The 17,872-nt window shown below is 40.4% G+C and overlaps 2 protein-coding genes across 2 annotated transcripts; both read left to right on the forward strand.

Annotated features, from left to right (window-relative positions):
* The first annotated feature begins 680 nt into the window (after window positions 1–680).
* LOC119745002 (atrial natriuretic peptide receptor 3-like) lies at window positions 681–3,986 on the forward strand. Its single transcript, XM_038221227.1, has 2 exons — window positions 681–1,377; window positions 3,835–3,986. Exons 1-2 carry the CDS (start codon window positions 681–683, stop codon window positions 3,984–3,986), a joined length of 849 nt encoding a protein of 282 aa, XP_038077155.1.
* A 550-nt stretch (window positions 3,987–4,536) lies between these two features.
* LOC119745871 (atrial natriuretic peptide receptor 1-like) lies at window positions 4,537–17,204 on the forward strand. The gene is made up of 20 exons (XM_038222521.1): window positions 4,537–4,686; window positions 4,961–5,096; window positions 5,360–5,454; window positions 7,243–7,381; window positions 7,630–7,708; window positions 8,602–8,713; window positions 9,283–9,345; window positions 9,908–9,985; window positions 10,385–10,489; window positions 10,674–10,745; window positions 11,349–11,511; window positions 11,816–11,965; window positions 12,409–12,583; window positions 12,887–13,039; window positions 13,505–13,632; window positions 14,027–14,094; window positions 15,115–15,289; window positions 15,772–15,870; window positions 16,516–16,607; window positions 16,877–17,204. Exons 1-20 carry the CDS (start codon window positions 4,576–4,578, stop codon window positions 17,057–17,059), a joined length of 2,376 nt encoding a protein of 791 aa, XP_038078449.1. The 5' UTR covers window positions 4,537–4,575; the 3' UTR covers window positions 17,060–17,204.
* Window positions 17,205–17,872: the final 668 nt, after the last annotated feature.

Genomic DNA, 17,872 nt, shown 5'->3' on the forward strand with positions numbered 1-17,872 from the left:
TATGAATAATGCCAGTTGCGGATTTAGAGGGGGCGGGGTGGGGAGGCCGCCCCCACCCCACTTGGGCCGCTGAACCCCCTCTTCCCCCTCCGTAAAATGACACCAGGCCCGGATTATCCAATAGGCACAGTTGGCACTTGGTGCCAACAGGCTTTTAGAGCTAGGACCTTAACCAGTTTGGCCTGGCTTGATTTGTACAGTGCTTTGTACTTTAATAGCATCAACAAGAATTTGGTGCCGGTGCCTAGGGCGGAGAATCTAATGAAAGAGTAGCTATCATCGCTTATGTCGATATACCTGTACTTATTGCTTGCTGGCTCAAAAAGACGCCCCCGTTTGAGGACCATCCCCCCTCCTCTATATGGACATTTTGATAGAGCCGCCACTAAGTCGCACAGGAAACCACGCAATTAGAAGATCGATCAAAACAGAAAGACCGTCATGGGACAGAGATGGCAACATGCTGCATCTTGTTACATCAATGTCAAATTTCCATGCCTCCAAAAATTAACATTACCCCTTCCAGAATGAAGCATGCGCAGTTTTCTACTGGACAATGTGAAGGTATACAAAAATGCGAAACAAATTCTCGCTGTCCTCACTTCATCGATTGGCGTCGAATGATTTGCAAAGCGATCGACACTATCCAAAAAAACCCAACTTGTTTAGGATAAACCAGAATGCCAACTTTGAGCGTTTATAGTGATGTTTTGTTTGTGGTTGTCGTGGTTATGAATTCACAATTTTTCCACGTTGGGGGACAACAAGCTGCCCCACCGAACATTCACATGGGTCTTTTGCTTGAGACCGGAGGCGCGGAAAGCTTCGACCGATTCCGCGTCCAGCCCGCCGTGGATATCGCCCTGGAGACGGTCAGACGTCGGGTGGACACCGGTGCCTACCTGAACTTTACCCTCACCTACGAGTTCCAGTCCACGGGAGCCAGATGCACTCCGTCCTCCATGATCGCTCCCGGAGTGGCCTCCAATATGTTCCACCAGCGAGGGGTGGGAGTGTTCCTGGGTCCGGGATGTAGCTTCCAGTGCGCGGCGGTAGCTGACCTGGCAGCTTACTGGAACGTTCCGGTGTTATCCGGTGCTGCGACATCTGCAGGTCTTGACAACAAGGCACAGTACAAGACCCTGACTCGGACCGCATTTCACTTGGGTGCACTTGGGCAATTTGTAGTTGCCTTGTTCAACAGGTGGTCTTGGGCTCGATGTTCCATCATCTGGGAGGATATCGGGCTGTGGGCGATCCTGACGGGCAGCATCCGGAGCAGACTTGAGGAGGCAGAGATCTATGTGAACCCGGTCATTCTGGGCTTGCAAGCATCAACACAAGACGCCTTGGATGCTGCAGTGCGCAGAGGAAGAAGTAAGTTTTTTTTGAATTATTAAAAAAAACCCTGATATTTTTGTGGAGCAATTGTGTAAATAGCCAGCTTTCTTTGTATGTCATCACGGTTAACGTGTGGGGTGGTGTGGCCTTAGGGTGGTTGGTCCGCCTAATTATTCATTAAAGATTAACTTCTTTTGCAATTAAGAAAGGGATGTTTGGAAATAAACGAGAATCAACTCGAAAAAATACTCTCAAGATAGATTCGAATGATTGATTTCTATTCAACAACTAAATAAATTGGATATACAGGGAATATTGCTTAGGAGTTAGAATCTTGAAAACGTGAATTCGACTTGATGGTGCACCTATTACCCTAGTAATGTGCAATTTTAAATAGTTTGTGATTTAAATATTGGCTAAAATAATGGCTAATAGACTATGACACAATGGGTTAATCTCAATGGGCAATTTGAGCACTGTGCAAACCTGCTCTCTGCATAGAGTTAACATTGTGGGAGAAACACACAAGACCGTCGAAACAGTACATGAAACAGAAGTGAATGCCTCGAAAGACTCACATGGGTGAAACTTTCCAAACAGAACTTTCTCGATAATGCAACTTACAAAGCGGGCCTAATATGACAAATTTTGATCACAGTTGAATTCCAAAAAAAACCATAAATCATATGTTCTATGAAAATGATTTCTAAATATGACTATTCCGTTAAATGATTATGACTTGAATTAAAAAAGGGGGAGATTCCATAAAAAGCGCCGATTTTCGGTTCAGCCATATTGTTAACTGAAAAAAAAGCTGCAGAAGAAAGGTCGGAATTGCAGAATCATAATCTGTGTATCTGAGCTTTTTCCAATCAAGCGCGAGAATATATATTTACCTGATCATGAGTATACATGTACAGTGCTGGCCTTGTATTCATGCAGCATTGTCAGGATCGTTCTGAATCTTCACTGTGGTTTTAATTTAAACGAGACAAGATTAACGAATGGGGAGGGGTATGAATAGCAACATTGCACATAATGGATTCTCTTGGTGATGAACGAGTCTTATGTTTGATCAGCTACATCGTGGTAACTGATTCTGTGAAGGTTATTAAGTCTGTTGAATGAGACCTGCAATAAATTATTCCGGGGTTATCATGGCAGGGCAAAAATATTATTGAGAGCACATTTTTCCTATAATGCCTGGATCGCTATAGTGGTAAGGCTTTCTGAAAGAAAATAGTTCATATAGAGACCAGTATCTCCCAATTCCCCACTATTGGTTTCGCATACATATACCATTATTCATTAAGCCCGGTTCATACTTCATGCGAATGCGAAGCGAATTTGACGTCATGAAACGTTCGCTGCGAAATTTGCCCGAGTTGAAATATGTTCAACTTTTACGAATTCGCAGCACGAATACTTGCCACGACGTCACAACTTCTCGTTCGCTTTCGCTTTCGCGCCGAGTATGAACCGGGCTTTAAAGGGAAGCTCCTTAGCTGCCGAGTCACCCAAGGTGCCTCGCACCTGTATGAAGGTGGTTCGGAGGTCTTTAAGACAGTTCCAGCCATGGCGTTCACAGATTGCTTTAAGGTTTTTTTTGGCAACATTAATATCAAGACATATTTCACTTTCGTGACCAACTTTCATTTCCAAAAAACAGAAACTAGACACGTTGCAGGAATATACCACATTATTGTACGCTCTCTCAGTTACCAACAAACCCAAACACTTCCTCCATGACTGTGATCCCACTGACCAATGAAAGTCACTCTCTAAATTCCAAAGATTGAAAATTCACTCCATTCGAGTGAAGATTCACTCCCACAGTCGGAAACTATAGGGACTAGACGTTTTATAGTGAAATTCCTTCAATCCAAACGATCGAGTTTTTACTCGAGCTTCGACTGATCAGAAGTGGTTTTTGTTCAGACTATTTCCATCTAAAATGAGAGTGATGTTCACTCTAAAACGTCTAGTCCCTAATTTCACTGTTTGGAATTTAGATAGCAATGTTTTGGATATGTTACCCAGAGCACCTGACTAAAGAAAATCCGAACCCTTGAAGTGAAGTTTATTGAAAAACTTTTATTAATTTTAACAAACCTACATGATCCTAAATAAGTAAACTAAATAGAGGGTATTTTCTTCTGTAATGATTTATGAGAATAATATTAATGATAGAATATATCTCAACAATAGAAGTTGAAAATAATCAAGTTGTTATTAACACACGTTTAATAGATTCTGGGGTCGCGAGATTGCTCATAAAAAGCTACTCTGCCTCAAAGAAATTGTGCACCATTTACCCATTGGCACAAATTGTCTTCCGTACTATAAAAGTTAAACGGATAGTGCACTAGGTTACTAGGTGTTATACCGTTGCCATGGTTTCGTCCTCTGTGTTCAGAACGGTGTTATTCCATTTTTGTTTGTTTGAAAATTGAATCAAAAAGAAGATGATTTTCCTTGTTTTTCTCCGAACAGTTATATTCGTGATTGCTCCGGTGGGCGTGGTCCGGGATATCATGATCAAGGCGTACAAGGCAGGATACATCAACGGAGAGTTTGTCTTCTTCTCCATCTACATGGTCAACAACAAGTGGCGCTTTGGGGACTCGTCCTGGGCGTGGGTATGATTGATTGGCTAACGATCTTTAATGATCTGCCGGGAAAATGGTGGGGTGAGGGGAAATATTGGTTCTGCAGCCTGGGGCTGCAACTTCAGGCAGTGGATTGAATTTCTTTTGCTGTAAAAAAAAAAGAAAACCATGATGTTTCTTTGCAAAGGCAGAGACCTGTTACAACTGTTGTTTTATGGAAAATAAAAAAATATTGATAAAAGGAAAACTTCGCTAGTCCTCGCCGCCCAACTAGAGAGCGCTGGCGACCACTTATCCCTATCTCGTTGAAGGAAACGGAGCGTCGCAAAGTATTGTGGATAGATCACCACCTTAACGTGCAATGCAATCATCACCTTAATCAGCAATGCTGATCCCAGGTCACGTGCTATAAAATGAGGACAAAATGTATTCGATGAGAGATTAAAGAAATTAGAGTTGGATGTGTCGGTGGGACGAGCAAAGGACAGAAGTTCATTTCTCCAAGTCTTTAAAATATTTTAAGACTTGATTACTGTGTGATAATTTTCAGGGATTGGCCTTTAAATGTTTCTGCACACAGGGAGATGAATTTGATGCCGAAGCCAAACTGGCATTCGAGGCTCTCATGACGTTTCGCTTATTTGAACCAACCACCGAAGAGTTTAAAGAGTTCCAAGCGAACTTGGAGTTGCGCCGTAAGCACGATTTCAATTGGACGAGCCCACCTGGAGATGACGTAAGCCACAATTCTGTCTTGCAGGTTTTTTTTTTTTAGATTCTATCTCTCTGTTTCATAATGCTAATATTCGACAAAATTAGGTAAGAAAAGTGATTTTTTTTCTGTGAAGAAATAAGTTGTGAAAAACAATCACTGCGTAAGCAGCATGACGTTGTGCCAACCACAAATCTGACAAAAACGGATCTGCGTTTGTGATTTTATTTCTGGAGTGTGACGATAAAACATGGAAATTCGCTACAAAGCGTCTGATTCTAAATCTTCTTCAATGCAGTTCAACTTCTTTACAAGTGCCTTCCATGACGTCATCATCTTGTTTTCTCTCGCCGTCAACGAGACTTTGGGCGAGAGTGGTAACTTGTCCGACGGCTACACGCTCACCAGGAAAATGTGGAACAGGACATTCGAGGGTAAGGACGAAGAGAGATAACATTTTTAAAGGCCCTAAGTTTTTTTCAGGACCTTCCGTTGAAAACTTCTTATGCCACATTCATCTAGGCATACTGTGCCAGCCTGTTTAACTGCATTATACATTCGTTGGATTCCCAAGATTAATGATAACGACCGAATTCTATCGACAATGCTTTCAAGTACACATTTAAGGACAAACTGTTTTTCAGAGGTCAACAATTATAACGACAACTAAATTCTAATCGTTGCTGTCTCTTTCTAGGTATCTTTGGCAATGTCTCCTTGAATCCCAACGGGGACCGTGACGGCGATTACTCTCTTTGGGACATGACAGACGCTAAGAGCGGGGATTTTGCGGTAAGCAGTTTGATGGGTGTTTCACCCTGGCCCTGTTTCATAGCTCTGTTAGAAAGGACTTTTGGCATGTGTCCCTGTCAACAATTGAAATAAAAATTTGTAATAAATAACGTTCATAATTTAACAATTTGCTAAAATGTAGTGTAGCCTACCACAACATGTTATCATTAAATGCAAAAACATTACCATTACTTTATGAAGAATTTTTAACCGGCTCATAAGAATTTCAGAATTATGGCTCCTTTTACGAATTTTCCAATGCCATTTGGAAGTTAAAGCCCTAATGATTTTAAACATTTTTTTCTTAAATTTTTAGGAAACAAAACTCAAATGTTCCCCTCCAAATAATTAAAAATGTTTGGAACAGAAACAATAATATTACTCTTTTCTATGTAAAAGAAGAAGACAAACAGGCGAACGCCTCAGTAGACAAACAGATTGAGAGTCTCCTCCTTTTTTACACTATCAATTTTAGTCTTTCTATCTACAAGGCCATCGCGATGTTGCACATTTTGATCGAGGGACAAAGCAACAAAGGCGAATTGAGCGGAGACTACACGGAACAGGTGTAGTGTAGACGGCGTCGGCAAACAAGTCTCCTTTCAATGCGCCCTACTGCTTCGCCGCTCTGTCAGAGTAACGATGGCTTTTGAAAAGGCTAGATCAGCGTAGACTCATATCATTCCGGTCTATATGCCAGGGGTTTCTAGTCTTTCCACGAAACCAAGATAAACTGCCTATGTGCAAGAAGAAATTTCCATAATCGTGCCCAATGGAGCAACAAAATCCTTCCTCAAAGCCGGGGTCGGATTCTCCTTGATATGCACGAGTCAGAGACTTAAACCCTCCCGCAGCAAAAATTTAAAATTCATTAATATACTGTCCCAGTAATTCAGACCTATGTGATCATTTCCTATCTGTAATCTTTATCCAAGGATGTCACCAGGAAGCACTGGCATTACTTCGAGTTTCCATGGTAATGTCTGCAAAGTTAAAACTGTACATATAAATTTTAATCGGTAATCTCATTTCAATCCATTGGATTATTTTCGTTTAATTCCTCCAGAATTCAATCATTGACATCCACTTTGGATACAACTGAGGCCGGGATAGCAAATGAATAATAGAGCCTATAAGATTAAATAGTTCGAAAAATAGAATTTCAAATCTATTTTATCAAAGCTTCCAAATGCTCAGGCATCCAATAAAAACAATTGCAAAAGAAATTCAAATGAAAATAGATTATAGCTAAAACAAATTCAGAAATGAAAAAAAACTGATAAAAAAAAATCGACAAACGTAGGCCTTAACTATATTCTGTTTTAACGACATTGCGGGGCTTTAGTACAATAATTGAGAGTTAATCTCGAGATCAGTGCAATTTAGGTTATAGACCAGTGTTTATATGTGCCATGCCTCTTTAATTCATCGTGTGTTAGATTTCAAGCAAAGGTGATATTATATTGTTTATAGGTCATTTCACAATAATCACATTTTTGAAATGTAGCAGGGTTTTCTAGGGCTGAGATGAAAGCTTCCAGTATGCTTGAGTATTCCAACTACCGCTTTTTAGAGTTACTTAAACAAAATATGCTAAACAAAGCCGTTGTCTCACACAAATTATTTTCAGGATTTGTGATAGGTTTGTTTACATTTTTGGTGTCTTTGGTTAATCAAGAACGTTCGTGTCATTTCTTAACATAATTAAATTTGTATTTTTTTTTGGTCTCCTGCTGGTGTATTTGGTCTTTGTTTTTGTTTATTTCTATTTGCCTCTTATCTGTTCAGGTTGTGGCAAATTTTCACGGTGCGACGGGTGAGTTGGAATTTGTGGGTGATATCGCCTGGCCAGGAGGGGCTACCGACCCCCCGTCTGACACTCCGTTCTGTGGCTTTGATAACGAGAATCCTGCCTGTCGGACACAAGGTACGAGCCTAGCCGTTATGTTCCGGATCCATGAAATGAAAACATGAGTTAATCTGTGGTAAAAGGCTCAGGGATTTCACATTCGACGTAGGAAGCTTGATATTGACATTCTGGTGTGTTATATAGGCCTACCCTTGACGGTGGACCCACAACGAGTCCATTAGGCCGAGTATTACATCCGAGAAACCCTTTTTCAATGTTTATATTTAGTCCTTAACGATGTTTTTTTTCTCCACATCTTACACAAGATTCAACCTTGACGATAACCATTATTGTTTCGAGTTGTCTTCTTATCGTCGGTGCAATTCTAATTCTGGCGATATACAGGTAAGATGATGTCATGAAGACTTTGGTATTTGGCATAGATGTTTTGGGCGAATTGAAAGGGGGAAAAAGGTTGAATTCGGAGTGAAACTATATGGATCTCGGTCCATAGATTTAGTACGTCACGCTCGACCTTCATCGCTCCTTTCCATCTCATGTATGTTTATCCGGAAGCGCAGAGGGTTTATAGTCAATCTTGTGAACGAAAGACAAATTGACAGAATGGGCTTAAGTTTTGGGATGAGGTTTTCGGCAGGCGATTTAAATCTGCGAATGATGTCCACGCCATAAAAAAGACCCTTTAGAAAAATCACGTTGAAAAAAAATGCCCTGCTACTTGACAGGTAGGCCTTGGGATACCTCGAGACATGATGACATTTGTTTCAATCTGATCTGAGTCAATCCAATTCCAGTCGAACTATTTTTTTTCTTGGAAATTTTGCTGACATCAAAAATTTAGCTTTCAACCCCCCTTCCCACACAAAAAGGTCATAAAGAAATAATAGCCGATGGTTTGAAAAGAAAGGAAGATTATGTGGGATTTAGTGGGACGACAGCGTGATGACAACTTGAAATAAAGAGCCTCCAAGAGTTCGCTGAAATGAATATATGTCTTTAAACAATTATTTCGGAACCGTAGGTCTAAGGGTGTTGAGTGAAAGCAAAGTAATATTTCATTTTTTGTACAAAAAAAAAGTGTTAACTTCTGCCATGTTGTAGAAAGATGGCAATAGTAAAACTGTCCTGAGAAGTCTGTACATTTTGGAAGAAATTTTCGATGGCTTGAAAACAAATTGGATTTTTGTTGTTCCACAACCATATTGTGTCTTCAAAGCCAATTAATTAAGCAGTACACCCGTGTTCGTAAAATGTAGCAATCTCATTTGAAAATTCAGAAAGGTCAAAAGGGATGCCGAAATCCAAAGCAGGGCGTGGCAAATAAAGTGGGAGGAGCTACAGATCCAAGACGACCACGCCCGTGGACGGGGAAGCTCAGCCTTTTCTCTGGTAATTCGAGTCAATTGACAAAAAAATATTAATTGAGGAAACATTCCATAGAGTTATAATTCCATTGTAGACAGGGCATTCGCTGATCAGGTCAGGTCAAGTCAAGTCAAGTCAAGTCAAGTCAAGTCAAGTCAAGTCAAGTCAAGTCAAGTCAAGTCAAGTCAAGTCAAGTCAAGTCAAGTCAAGTCAAGTCAAGTCAAGTCAAGTCAAGTCAAGTCAAGTCAAGTCAAGTCAAGTCAAGTCAAGTCAAGTCAAGTCAAGTCAAGTCAAGTCAAGTCAAGTCAAGTCAAGTCAAGTCAAGTCAAGTCAAGTCAAGTCAAGTCAAGTCAAGTCAAGTCAAGTCAAGTCAAGTCAAGTCAAGTCAAGTCAAGTCAAGTCAAGTCAAGTCAAGTCAAGACATTTATTCCATAAATAAAAGAAATCTGGTACATAGCAAAATAACAAAATCAATAAATATGACATGTGAATGAAATGACATGACCTCCGACATAATTGTATAGTTTTATACAAATAACATGCTCCGTTTTGTAATTGACATGATAAAAATGTTTTTGCCCATTACCGCACAGGGTAGTGCCTCTCTTAAAACAGATGAAGGGAAGCAGATTTTCACAAAAACTGCATTCTATCAGGTTAGTTGGATCGATTTGATAACATCTATTTTTATAATGAACAATGGAATTTTGCAGAGTAAATGTTTGCATGTTACAGACTTATGTCTGTCAATCCTTAACCGTCAATTCTTAACGATTCTTAATGGATGTTAATGTCAACCTATGAAAAACACAGAGTTGAAAATGCAGTTGAATAAGATAACATCATTTTACGTGGCGTGATAGTAATAGTAGAACCTGCATAATTATTATGCAAAATGCTTTTAAATTTAAAGTTGTACGCAAGCGTCTTGGACTGGCGTTCCACAGTCGCGCCGAACTATTCCGACAATTAGAATTATTTTAGAACCGATAAGGAGTGATTACGTCGAAAGATCGACTGGAAATGGGAAAATTATATTCCGTAAAGTTCACCTGTCGCTAACCCAAATGAATTTGGGTTGATATGTGAGGTTGCCACCTATGGTTATAGTTGGCTCGGCGCGACTTTGATACGCCAGTCTTATAACGAGTGTAGTCTGTCAGGAGACATGAATAACACATAGGCCAACTGTCATTCGTTTCCCCCCATTTATGTTAGGGTCGCACTGTTGCTGTGAAGAGGCTCGCCGCGGACCAAGTGGATCTTACTAAGAGCCTGCTGATAGAGCTGAAAACCGTAAGAATACAACGATTCATGTGTGGACTCAGTCTGCGATCGGAAGAGGGCGCTGTCTAGGCTAACACCCAGTGCAAAGATTAGGCTGGTTTTCTTCCAGATACCAGCTTAGAACTTATAAAAAGAAGTCCGCTAGTTTGTGTGTGCTACCATTACATTGTGTGCAAACCAGTCGCATTTGGTTTAGATGAAAAACTTGTTATATGCTCCTATTTGTAATACTTTTACCTACAGAATCTTCACAGAAGCACAATTTCACCCTCAACAAAAGTTGTTCACGTGGTATTGCCGCAAATCTGTAATACTTTACCGCAGCATCAAAATCTTACTATAGTCTTTTTTTGTTTGTTTAGGAAATTAAACTGTTTTCTCTGTGGTTCCTAAAAAATATTACATTAGGTGCGGGATTTGGAGCATCCCAATCTCGCGAGATTTATCGGATTGTGCATCGACGTTCCTAACGTGGCCATCGTCAACGAGTATTGCCCCAAAGGAAGTCTGATGGTACGTATGATGTAACCCTAAATCTAAAATTAGGGGCTGAAAACTGTCGACGTGTCCCCCAAGAACAGTAATTCCAAATTGATAGTAATCGATACATTATCCTTCTTTATTGATGAAACGTTTGGTGAAGATTTGTTAAAGAATATCATGTCCGCTCTTCGTATTCGCCTCTGTTCCATTTCAGGACATACTTCAGAACGATTCCATCAAACTTGATTGGCTCTTCAAGTATTCCCTTATCAGTGACGTCATCAAGGTAGGCAAAAAGTCTGCGTTGCTTTGATTTTCGGTGCTTTACGAATCCCAAAACTCTCATTATTGCTTTCATTTGGAGACAGGAAGCAGTGGAAGTGAAACAAGATGAAAAACCATGTCTACACTGAATGTATGTAGCATTTTGCTGTACGGAGGAAAGTGTGGTTCTGGCAAGCGAGCTACAAAAACATATTTTTTTCAAAAACACAACCGAACTTCCCAAGAAGCAATGACTTCTACAAGCAGATGGATTATACGGGCTCTTCGATATATTTGTCTGTTTTTTGGTGGATTGCAAAATTACTTGCTGGTATTAATTGGAGAATTGCTGGTTCTTTCCCACAGTCGACAAATCTGTTAATAAAGCCAAATACTTTGGTCTTGAGGGACTTTGGCACAATCAGAGAAATGATTCTGATAGAACCGTAGCTGCTAGTCGACGTTGCGATCAATTTGCTTTGTCCTCCGTAGAATGAGGAGAATGTCAAGACTCCTAGATCTGGGGCTAGGGGAATCAATTATGATGCATCTGCCAATTTCTCCACATTGTATACTCTCCATCTTACAAAGCCCTAAATTGTCTCTGCATGGTCTTTATGTCCAGGGAGTGCAGTACCTTCACCGCAGTGAGTTATCAGTCCACGGCCAACTCAACTCCTCCAACTGCCTCGTGGATAGTCGATTCGTCCTTAAACTTATTGACTTTGGTTTGCTGTCCTTCCGGGAGGGTGCTGCGCGACCTCGCGGAAGCCACGCGCAGCAGACGAGTAAGTCTCGCAGTTCGAGCCATTACTTTGTTCCTTCGGAGAACTTTTGTTTGTGTCTCATTCTAGGTGTTGAGAAGGAGTAATAGTCTTGTTCTTGAGATATTGATGTTGTGGGGAAAACAATTAACTGAAGACACTGTGATTTTTGAGCTCTCTTTCGGTAGCCTATATTATGGATTGTCAGGGTAGTCGTTCAGTTGGAACAGTCTGACCGCACACATCGAATACTGGGTGATAGTCACTTAAGAATGAAACATGACGGTAAGAAAAGGGATTTTGTCCAACCACCATTTGTTTTACACAGAGTTGTTATGGGTCGCCCCAGAGCTACTCCGAGATCCAAAGCGAGGCCCAACTAAAGAGGGCGACATCTACAGTGTAGGGATGGTCATGAGAGAAGTGGCGACACGGGAGGGGCCGTATGAAGTCGAGGCCAAGAACATGGATGTCGGTGGTAAGCCAATACGCTATCATTTCGAAAGTGAAACAAAGTAGCAATTATTTATCAACCAATAACCTTTACATCCAAGCTCAGTTCTTGTAGAGCGCCACAATGCATGGTCCAATGTTTATGGTGTCCGACTGGGTGGCGGGATGCGAGCTCGAATCCAGAGTTTGATATAGTGTATGTGTTCTTGGGGGAGACACGTTACCAAAATTGCTTCTCTCGAGCCAGGAGGATAACCTGTTAGGGTAGACTGAGGACAGATTGCGATTATTAAGAGCTACTGCAAAACTGATCTGATGGCCTAGAGAACAGGACAAAATAACTGTGAACGGCTTTCAGACATTTCTATGAAGCGCTATTTAAGCACCGCTTTCGTAGTTTAGTCATATTTGTAACGATCCGATTTAATACCGCCTTCTTTCTATTTTCTTTTTTTATTCCCCTTCCAGAAATATTGAAGAAAATCAAGTTGCCACCTGCTGGCCTGCAACCATTCCGGCAACGAGCAACCGCCGAGAACGTCGACTCCAGTATTTCCGAGCTGATCAAAGCGTGTTGGGCGGAAGACCCTAAATACAGACCTAATATCAACTCGCTGAACGCATCCATCGTCAAAATCAACAGGTGAGTTTAATACAGTGGCTAAGCACAAAGTGAACGCAATCCTAGATAATATCATTCACCAGGCCCCAGTATCATGTTGGTGCTAAGCAGGAAATATTCGTTTAGCAAGTTGATATGTTAAGCAAAATTCAGCTGAGCACCAGTCTAAAGCAATATCGTTCAATAATCTTTCGGCTGGTACGTAACTTACTTTTCCTGAGCTTATGTTTCTATGCTTAGCAAGTATCTGAGGTAAGCATGCATCTCTATGAAAATGACCCCTTGGTGTTAATGATCTCCGTGCTGGTGATTTCCCGGGTATAGACAGAAAAACACAGGCACGGGTATCCTAGACAACCTGCTGAATCGGATGGAGCAGTACGCCAACAATCTGGAGGAGTTGGTGGAGGAGAGAACCGCAGCCTTCTTGGAGGAGAAGAAACGAGCTGAGACGCTGCTTTATGAGCTCTTACCCAGGTGAGAACCAACGAAGTTTATGGCCAGTGTTCTCCAAACACGTCACACGCGTATGATTACTTCTGCGTTCTGGTATGAGCATCTATCACAATACGCAACACCACAGAAAATGATGTCATCTAGATAAAAGAGTTGGGTTCTAGTCAAGACAAAATATGCTATACTGAAACACTAATTTGAACGAAGTTTATTTTTTCCAGTAAAGGTAAGCAAAATGTGCAGATCTGAGTTTGTTACTTTTTTTTCTTCCGTCGTTTAATGATGACTTATTTCAAACAATATTTTACACATAGTTCTGCCTTTGAAGTTGATATTTCAGCTTCAAATATACTTATAAACAGAATGTCAGCTAAGCAACCTGCCAGCCAAGTTGCGCCTCATTTGATCTACAACGATCTGCAAATGACATTACAAAAATCCTAATTGTGGAAACTTTCAATTGCCTTGCCTCTCATTATTGTATAGAACCGTAGCAGATCAGTTGAAGCAAGGCAAGGCAGTCGACCCCGAATCTTTCGACAGTGTCACCATCTTCTTCAGTGACATCAAAGGGTTCACTGAACTCTCGGCACAGAGCACGCCTATGCAGGTTTGTTTCATTCATGTATTCCTTCCTGGAATAGTGACATACCAAATCGCATCTACCACTGGAGGTTCTGACAGAAAATCTTAGATTTACCGGTGCGAAATCATCTATGACCCGTGCAGGCTGGCTTCCTGTTCATGAATTTAATTGCTGTCTACATTTTCAATAGTGACCTACCACAGATGTGCTGACCTAAGAACAGCAAACGATTACTATTAAAACACAGAGAAGCAAAAGAAATTCGTTATGTTTTGAATATATGCATTTTATCAGCATGATACTTTTCATAGTTTGTCCGTCATTAGATGGTCATCCAACAGTAGTCTCAGAAAGAGACATTCCGATGACAATGTAACCTACGTGCCTTTTGAATGTACTTTGTGTATATTTTTATGGTTTAGGTGGTTTGTTGCTGAACGATCTGTACACATGTTTCGATGGCATCATTGGGAATTTTGACGTGTACAAGGTAAGCATGAATTTCTAGAATTTATGATTAGAGATTTAGACTTGTCAGCCCAACGTGAAATGGAATAACCCGTGCCTTGTCTATTTTAAAATCTTTCCGTTTACGCAAAATGTTGCAGTCGTCACTGTTCGACTTACTCGTTGGAGCGCCTTTGTCAAATATAACTCGGTCCCTTAATTGATGCACTGTAGTACAGGGCGACTCAAAACATGCAACCCTAAAACATTTGCCTTAAAAAAAGGGATCGGTGGATTTTTATGTTTTGGGTATCAGATTAACGCTGAAAGCATTTTCTTTCAAATTCTGAAGAAAAAAAATCATGAAAATAGCACTTTGGGTTGCTGAGAAAATGCCAATTTTGCAATAGTCATTTTGCATCCTGTACACAAATTCTTCAAACAGTGAAACATTTTACTGTAAGCCTACTGCATAATATGTGCAATTATCCTTCATTTGTGCAATGTCTTTAATATTTTGACATATTTATGATGCCAAAAGGTTTAAAATAGGACTAAAAAGGATGAGATACCTGTTCAGGTGGAAAATAAAAGGTGTTTCCATCAAATCCATTTGTACCGTTGTCATTTTATGTGCCATGTTGTTTGTAAGGATTAGGACATGCACAAATAGGTACAGTGAAAATCCTTACTGTGGTAATTTGTTTGTGTACGGGATGAAAAATGACTACTTTTACATAATTGGCATTTTCATGATTGTTTCAGTGTTTAAAAGAAAAAGCTCTCAGCTTTAATCTGATACCCATAGCATAAAAATCCAACGATCCCTTTTTTTAAATGCAAATGTTTCAGGTTTGCATTTACTTTGGGTCACCCTGTACAATTATACAAATGTATACACTATTTATTATGTTATGTTGTCAGTGACACGATTTGAATGTGTTAAGAACTTGAGGCTTATATAAATTCTACTAATCTTAACGCTGGTTTCGCGGTATCAATAAGACAAAAGCTCACTGAACAGCTGTTTTACCCTTTACTGTTTTGTGTTATTTATTTGCAGGTGGAGACCATTGGAGATGCATACATGGTCGTGTCTGGTGTTCCCGTCCGCAATGGCAATGCGCACGCGCGAGAAATCGGCAACATGGCGCTGGCCTTACTCCAGGCCGTAGGCTTGTTCACGATAAGACACAAACCCGACACCAAGCTGAAGCTACGAGTCGGAATACACACTGGTAAGTTAACACTAAATTGCATTCATTGGAATTTTCATTAAGAATTGGAGAAACTTTGTATTGATATTTCCTTTGATTATTTCCGTTTTTATGTGTAATTGTTTCGTAATGTGTTCTATTACTGTACAGGCACATGTTGGTAGTCGTTGTTACATTGTTAAGCATTTTATGTTTTCCTTATACATGTATTTACGGTTAATGACGTTACGCCTATAGATCATTGTAAAAAGCGCCCTCAATGAAGATAGGTTTTGTAATTTAAATCCAGTGATAATGATAGTACAAACTATTCACGCATGCATACCAATGAGGAAAAATACCTGCCCTTACTAAGGGCGCGGCGCGCTATGTGGGATATATAAAACTGAATACCATAGGACATAATTACCCTGCTGTATTTTCCCTATCAGTTTGATATAATCCTGGCAAACAAATGTTTTCTAACTGTTGGTTGTTTTGGTTGTCTGTAATTCACAACTAAGGTCCGTGCGTAGCTGGCGTGGTGGGGCTCAAGATGCCTCGCTATTGTCTGTTTGGTGATACGGTGAATACGGCATCTCGAATGGAATCAAACGGAGAAGGTATTTGGTGTACATGTACATCTTCTTATAAGGCTGCTTTGTTTACGCAGGGAAGGAATTTTGGACCATTAGAAATGTTACGCGTACGGGATACGTATGCAGCTCGGAAAGAAGTCGCATTCTTTTTTTTTTGCATTGTAATTTCATCGGGCACACTACGAGCAATGTACATGTCACATCAAAATATTGAAATGTATTACGTAACTCTGGTGAAATTATCACATACAAAGGTGGTTAAATGGGCCACTTTTTTGAGCCGCATATCACGTATCCCGTACGCGTACAATTTCTGACGGTCTCTATTGTATTGTTTATATTATACACGGGGGTTGCAAAACAAATTTGAAAGGGCTCATTTGACCGCCAGAGATTCCTAAAAAAAATTGAAAATAATTGGGGTGGGGGATGGGGGGGGGGGGGGTGGAGAACGACGTTATGTGATAGGTAGGGACGTTGTTTATTGTAGACGGAAAGGGCATTACTTGACACTTGATGGCGCTATTCATGACGGCATATTTGCCAACAAGAAACGACATGTTCTCCGCCGAGCAAAGCTCGAGGTTGCTTTACATTAAAAATTATTTATTTTGGGTTACATCAGGAGATTTTATAAATTACAAAATCAAATTACTGTATTTCTTTCAGCCATGAAGATACATGTTAGTTCCGACACCAAAGTCATACTGGATAGCTTTGGGTGCTTCCAAATTCAGTTGAGGGGAGCTGTGGAGATGAAGGTAAGATGACGAATATGGTTTCATGTCAGAATTTAAAGAAAATCCTGTATTTACTGGCATTGTTTCCACTCGCTTTTACAGTTCATATTACCACAGAAATGAACATCGATGTCATACAAGGAGTTTATAAACTTGATGCTGGACAATCTACACGTGATAATCATTTAGTTATCATATAGGATTTGATGTTATACAGCATTTTTTTTTCATTTTCAGCTGATTAGTGAACTTTATTATTTGTTAAATGCTTTTTCTTTAATGTCCGACAGGGTAAGGGAACTCAAACGACATTTTGGCTTTTGGAAAGCAACAACATTTTGACCAAAAGAGGAGAACTCGACATCAGTCGACTAAAAAACACAGAAAACTGGTTAAATCGACCGCTTGTCGATAATCAGCGTCTACCTGAGGGAACACTCGACGATGGGCCTATGTCGATTACCGAGAATTGAAAGTTGGTCAACTTCAACAGGCTGAACATGGGGTTTTTTGAGGCTGTATCTATTTGTGTGAATCAGGTTGACAAGAGAAGACATAGGCCAATTTTATTGAGCAGCTAAGCAAGGAAGATTTGAATAATAATAATAATAAAAACAACACTGGAGTCTTATATAGCGCACGTATCTACCGACAATTAGGTACTCAAGGCGCTGGTAATTATGTAATTTTTTAAGGACAGGTAAATGAAGTTTATGAGAAATGTGAGACCTATAGGTAGCACCTTTATAAAGGGCATACAAGGTGCTGCGGCGCGTAATGCAGCCACTGCCAGAAATACTGAGGCAAACCCCTTCTCTTTATAGCGATAAGTGTTACTGGGTCATTTAACGTGCGTAACACAACACACGGGACATACGGCTTTACGTCCCATCCAAAGGACGAAGCAATAATGGTAAAGTGCCTTGCTCAAGAGAACAAGCACCATGTTCCCCGTCAGGATTCGAACCCATGTACCCCAGCAAACGAGTCGAACACGTAACTATTGGACCTCAGCACCCCAAAGGTAAAACTTCACCAATCAAAATGCCAAGAGTTGCAGTTGCTGATGACTATAGTTTTAAACCGATTTCCGCTTGGTACAGTAATTTCATCGGGTCCAGACGCAAAAAGAACATATTTTTGAAAGCATGCACTGTAGGCTATTTGACACATTTTGTACATGGTCATATACATTGTCTTCTCAGCTAGACACGAACATTTCCAATGCATCATGCGCATACCTCATGTGATATCTAATGTATTAACGTATCTGTTGAATTAATGGA

This window comes from Patiria miniata, unplaced genomic scaffold (assembly GCF_015706575.1).
Source record: "Patiria miniata isolate m_02_andy unplaced genomic scaffold, ASM1570657v1 HiC_scaffold_7, whole genome shotgun sequence".
NCBI lineage: Eukaryota > Metazoa > Echinodermata > Asteroidea > Valvatida > Asterinidae > Patiria > Patiria miniata.

Bases quoted from the DNA above. Each gene is read 5' to 3' on its own strand.
- LOC119745871 (XM_038222521.1), top strand. From the start codon at position 4,576: ATGACGTTTCGCTTATTTGAACCAACCACCGAAGAGTTTAAAGAGTTC. The intron at 5,455-7,242 runs GTAAGCAGTTTG...TTATCTGTTCAG, and splicing joins CTAAGAGCGGGGATTTTGCG to GTTGTGGCAAATTTTCACGG. The intron at 16,608-16,876 runs GTAAGATGACGA...AATGTCCGACAG, and splicing joins GGGGAGCTGTGGAGATGAAG to GGTAAGGGAACTCAAACGAC.
- LOC119745002 (XM_038221227.1), top strand. From the start codon at position 681: ATGCCAACTTTGAGCGTTTATAGTGATGTTTTGTTTGTGGTTGTCGTG. The intron at 1,378-3,834 runs GTAAGTTTTTTT...TTCTCCGAACAG, and splicing joins TGCAGTGCGCAGAGGAAGAA to TTATATTCGTGATTGCTCCG.